We start from the raw sequence: 6,000 nt of genomic DNA, 5'->3' as shown, positions 1-6,000 counted from the left end.
TATTAATTTCTTAAAATTACTACCAAGTTTTAAGTATTATTTTATCAAGAGTTGTTATAAAATGCCAAATATATACACTTATTTAATTTTAGATTGTAAGTAAAATCTTATGATTCACAATCCAACCTTGCAGACCCTTCCACGGATCCTACATAGGATTTCAGTTCTAACAACCTCAATCATTCCTATTACTCCCTGCTTAGGCAGCATTAAAACTGCTGCGAACACAAGGATTAAATAAATGATGGATCAAAACAGCGTAGTAACCTTACTGTTTACACCAAGTCGAAAGAAAAGCATATCACTGACTTCTACTGCTCACCCACCCAAAACGAGGGTGCATATTAGTAAGAGTAAGATAATTAAGGAAGGCATGGGCAAGCATGGTTCCTTCCAATCAAGATGCACAAGTTGAAACAGGCGCATAAACTGCAAAAGACCATCTTATGGGGTAAATTGATTTTGTCAATCCGTCCAACTTAAAAATGAAATTCAATTTTCCTTTTAATTAAAAAAAAAAAAAAAAAAATACCCGAAATCAAGCTCCAACTCACTGCAATGCAACACCCCAACCCCAACCCCAACCCACTCAAAATAAAAAGAATTACCCCGTAAACTAGATTAAACCTCACTAGGAAATAAACACATGCGATGCTACTGCTAGAAAAGGCTTCAAAAGCTTCAAAATGGCTTTTGGAACTGCGACAGAAGACATTCCCTTATCTACTAGTTATGAATATCTGATACAGCACTGCTCTTTGGTGGCCTAGCATTTAGGGAAAGGTTTCTGGTAAGATGAATGAGAGATGGTACGGAATCAGGTGTTCTCTTTGCTCTCCTCGGTTCTTCAACTTTCCTTTCTCCAGATTTTAAATGCTTCTGCTCAACAAGGGAATTAAAAGCCCCACCCAGATTCAGTAAAATAGATTTCATATATATACACACACACATAAAAAGAGAAAAATGAAGATAAATAAAGGAAGAACGACAATTTGGAGGTGGGTGTGTTTCAAGCTTTGTTATGGTAGATTTCCTCATTGCCTCAAGTTTTCTTCCACTTTGGTATTGGACTAGGAGAAAAATGTCAGCGCAAGGCAATAAAGCATATTGATAACTTGAGGGTCTATCAAATAATTCTAAATAATTATTACACCATTAACAAAGTCAACAAAGAGCTGGAAAGAAACAATATTCTACCACATATTTAGGAATAATCACTATGAAAAATCAACAATGAACTAGAGAGAGAAAGCAACCCCTAGTTTACGAGTCCATAAATTCTGCAGACAATATTCAGCTGTGCTAGAAATAATACAGAAAACAACCAAAATATGCAAATTCAGGGCCACAACATATCTTAATTGAGCAAAACTATCTGAAAGAACGATAATGAGTTTTTAAAAGAACTAATTTTTCTCACAACAATTACCAGCCAATATTAAATGGGGTCAACTCTGCAAAGTGGGTAAAATAAAAAATTCCACGTATTAAGAAATTCATAGTACACCACTATAATGATACAACACGTGCTTGTGGTGAATATGAAAAACAGAATATCTTTTTTGGTTAGAAAGGCAGTAAGCAAGCCACAAATTGTAGTCTTTGTGCTAGGAGATGAAAAGGGCATTTGAAAAATTTAGGAGTAATGTTAGAAAGAAAAGCATACCACTAACTTCTAAGCTCGCCCAAAAACAAAATGCATATTAGTAGATTAAGATAATTAACATGTGCATAAAATGGTTACATAACTATTTGAGTAGTTAAAACACTTGTTAAAGTAAAATTTCTACTTCCAATAGGCATTTTAGGACATTAAAACTTAGACTTTGTAACTATATGAGAAGTAATTGAAATGGGTAGAGGAAATCTAATAAAGAGGGGAAATTTGATGCTGAGTTTTGACTGGATTTAGATATTTGATCGAAGCAACCTCTAATTTTTTGGAAAGTGAATTGGCAAATGTTCTTATAGACCCAAATATAGACATAATTAAATTTAAAAAAAAAAAAACATTTAGAACATTCTCTGGTGTTCTTAGTCAAAATTACCCTGCCTCCTACAGTATTAGATAATAAAATATAATATAGATGCTAAAGATACCTGAATAGAACTGTGAAAATTATGGAAAGATTTGACATACAACTGGACTACATGTCTGATGATGACAAGATAGGAAATAAAAAAGAAAAAACCACCAGGCAATCAAAAGTAATGGAGTTAGGTAGAATAATAATACTTAAGTGTAATGGTGAAAAAAAAAAAAGCATTGGACACCTGGCATTACAAGAGCATTGTTCTTAGGTGGAATAATACAGAAATTGTAATGGCAAAATGGGAAACTAAAGGAATACACCGCTCGAACACCTATATTTCTACCGGGTCATAATTCATGAATCCAAACTCCAAATGCAAAACTAACACATTGTTATCTGCCACAGAAAATTATTAAAATATTAATATAAAGTGATAAGCGAGCTCACCCGAAAATCACCATTACTGTACACTGCAGTTTGAGGAGATGCAGAATTATTACTCCTTTTGGCATGAAGCAACTTCTCCCGATTTTCATAGAAGTTGAAGTCATCTAAAATTGATGTTTTAGCCATGAAACTCTTAAAAATTTCTAGCATTTCCAAACCTTGCTGGAGTCCAATCTGCAAATAATGATAACTACATTAATCTAGGTGACCAGCATAGCAGTCATGGCATTGAGAATTGAGCTTGGACGCCAAATGAAAACTCTTGTGATAAAATTTTATAGCAGAAAATACACTGACATCTAGATCACCCTTGATGTTCAGAAAAAGACAACCTCCCTTGATATTTAAATAACAAGACACTTAGCCCGCCCTTTAGTTTATCATCTACTTAAAATAGAATTTATGCATGGCCCTTTTTGCAGCTAATGCCTACAGCGTGAAAAATTTTTGGAGAAATGAAAGCAATAGTAAATGCAGTGCATTTTTTGTAAGTGCATCTTCCAATGGAGCACCTTCGCATTGTTTAGTACTAGTATTCTCTTTCAAGCTCATTCAAGAATGGTGTGAGAGCTGTTTTCGACATTAGGGCATCTTCCGCACACCATTTCTGGGATCAAATTCATTATTAAGAAAGGAACCGACTAACAGAAGGGAACTATCATTATATTTAAATATAAAGGAAAGTGAACTATCATTTTTTTTAACATCAAAGAAGGTCTATGTTTTTTTAATGTACCTAAGAGGAGGTACCTAATTTAAGTTTGTTACAAGGATTAAAGTAAAATTATATTTATTCTAGTAAATGCTTGTGTAATGCACAGGAAATAATTAATTTTGAATATAGAAAATCAGTCTATTTGAAAACCATTTTTTTACTGGGATAGCAAAAAATGTTTCATTAATAGGGAAAGAATTTACAAGAGGAAAAATGAGACATCTCCAGAGAAGCAACTGGACAAATCAGAAAAAACAATTAAGATCAACAAGCCAGAATGTTCCTCCGATCTCTTTGTTACTCCTGAAAACTAGCCCCTATGAAAAATCCAGAACCCACACAACACCAGAGTGAGGCCAAGTACTAAATTTTGTCCCAAACCAGCACCCAATTTAATTTTTTCCCAAAAAAAATCATGTATTATGCTCCAACTATATTCCCCGTAAAACTGCAAAAATGTGAGGCTTCAATAATGCTGCCCTATTCTTCCTTCTACCAAAGCCCGCAAAAGAAACAGCTAACAAGTCTTCCATCAAAGGACATACCCAGCACTCTCTCCCATAATACTAAAAAGCTTATTCCAAATCCTCCAAGAAAATTCAGTGTGCAAAAGACAATGAGAAGTTGTCTGGGAGTTCTTGGAACAGAGCACACATACATTGGAAAAGAGAGTCTTCAAAGGTCATACTGATTTGCAAGTTATTTGTATTTATTTAATCTAGGCACAACCAAGCATGTGAAAGGCTTAATTTTTGGGGGAGCCTTGGCCTTACATATAATAAGAAGGAGCAGAAATGAAGAATAGGAATGGATCAAGAATTAAAAATAAAAAATAAAAAATTGCAAGAATACACTTCCCAACTGATCCAAAGACCAAGAAAAAACATCTCTCCGCAAAGAAAGGTTACTCTCATTCAATAAAGATAACAAAGATGACAACTCCACCATCCCCCTATCATTAAGAGGTCTCCTAAAATGGAGATTCTAGGAAACCAAAGGACTGCTCAGATCACTAACAAAGAAAGATATGGCTTTATTTTGCTCAAAACTCAAATGAAAGAGATGAGGGAAAGAAATGGAAAATCTAATAAATGAAGGAATGAATGAAGGATAAATCTAATAAATGAACCTCCAGAGTCTCCCAAAGAACACCTTAAATTAACATTGGTATCCCACATTCTCATCTAGCCCAAACTTACGTCTTATAAACTTATGCCAAAGGGAAGATCCTTCTCCCCCACCCCCCCACCAAACCACAAAAGGTTTACTTGAAAACTATTAATATTAATTTTAAATTAACATGATATCTTTCAATATAAAAAGATATTTTCATTGCTAAATTAGAAAGGGAGCCTTGGTGCAACTGAAGAGTTGCAGTCGTGTGACTTGGAGGTCACAAGTTCAAGGCATGGAAACAGTTTCTTGAAAAAAAATGCAAGGTAAGGCTGTGTACTCTAGAGCCCTCATGGTCCACCCCTTCCCCAAACCTTGCAAACACAAGCTTTGCGCACATGGCTGCCCTTTTATTTTCATTTCTAAATTGTCAAATTCAGGCAATTGCATCAATTGAAAACTCGCGCCTTTGACTATTCGGTCATTTAGGTCCAGTAATAATAGTGATTCAATATTTTCCTAATTTAAAGAGTACGTCCAAATATATATATATATATATATATATATATATATATATAATTAAGTAATAAGACTCACATTTATTTCTCTACACATTCTTCAATTAGTATAATTCTCAATTCTCATTTGCTAACTTCAAAAACATTTTTTTCCATGGACGCCAATTTTTAGTAGATGGCAAGTGATTCAAAGATATAATAATAATAAATTAACGTTAATAAATGTTTAGAAATCTATGCCGATAATAATTATTTAACTTTATAGAAAAGCTTTGATTGGTGGTTAGAATTTTTAAATTTCTTTTAATTCAAAATTTTCAGAAATTAGCATTTGGGGTTTTGGAAGCCAAAGAGAGCCCTCTTGTTTTGCTTTTATATATAAAACTATTAAAAAATTAAAGGAAATGCAATGAAAACACCAAGGCCATGCTTGATTGTAGAAAACAATTTTGTTTTCCACTTTCAAAATTTCAATAAGAAAAAAATAAGTCACATCGTTTTCCAATTTTATAAGATTTCAATAATTGTAAGCTAGGCATAGCACCAGTCGAAGCCAATATAAGGGAGGGGTGGCTTAGATGGTTTGGACATTTGAAGCACAGACCTAGTGGTGCACCTAAGCAAGTTAGTTATTGTTTCTGGTATTGAATAAAGGTAGTGAGGAAGGATTTTATAGCTCTAAAGCTAGAGGAAAATGCTCTCGATCAAGTGTATTGGCAAAAAAAGATTCATGTAGCCGAGCCCATCTAGTGGGATGTAAGGCTTGTTGTTGCTGTTGTTATTTTAAGATTCATATAAAGAATCTATAAAACAATAAAAAGCTAATTTCAACTTTTCTATACAAATTTGAAAAACTAGAAAACACAGATGCATTTTTCGTTTTCTAAGCTTGTAGTTATATTTGGAAAAAATGGAAATGAAAAATAAATTGTTTTCCACAAGTGAAAAGTGGGCCCCAAAGTCTACATTTGAAAATGCCTTCCATTGGGAGGCATTTGCAAGGCAGAGATTTGTTTTTCCAAATGCACTTCATATGGTCAACTGTGAATTGGTGCAATAAAATAACAAGCATTTGAGGAGAAAGGGGGCAGACAGTCCATACAACCTGGGTCTTTTAAAAGGGTAAAAAATACCAATAAAAAATGCATAGTTTGGTTACCAGAAACATTAATTC

General features: G+C 33.8%; 1 protein-coding gene across 2 annotated transcripts in view; it reads right to left on the bottom strand.

Annotated features, from left to right (window-relative positions):
- Window positions 1-425: 425 nt before the first annotated feature.
- Window positions 426-6,000, bottom strand: part of LOC131164796 (YTH domain-containing protein ECT4) — a 29,046-nt gene continuing 23,471 nt past the window's right edge. Inside the window, exons 9-10 of one of the 2 annotated variants that reach the window (XM_058122253.1) lie at window positions 2,481-2,654; window positions 426-879 (exon numbers count right to left, since the gene is read on the bottom strand). In XM_058122253.1, coding sequence (XP_057978236.1) covers window positions 727-879; window positions 2,481-2,654 — 327 coding nt within the window. In that variant the 3' untranslated portion in view covers window positions 426-726. The remainder of the gene's footprint in view (window positions 880-2,480; window positions 2,655-6,000) is intronic. The other variant, XM_058122254.1, reaches the window with a different exon arrangement.

The sequence above is a fragment of the Malania oleifera genome, chromosome 9 (genome assembly GCF_029873635.1).
Source record: "Malania oleifera isolate guangnan ecotype guangnan chromosome 9, ASM2987363v1, whole genome shotgun sequence".
NCBI classification, from domain to species: Eukaryota; Viridiplantae; Streptophyta; class Magnoliopsida; order Santalales; family Ximeniaceae; genus Malania; species Malania oleifera.
Note: the sequence above shows the minus strand (reverse complement) of the source record. Positions and strands in the feature narration are given on the sequence as shown.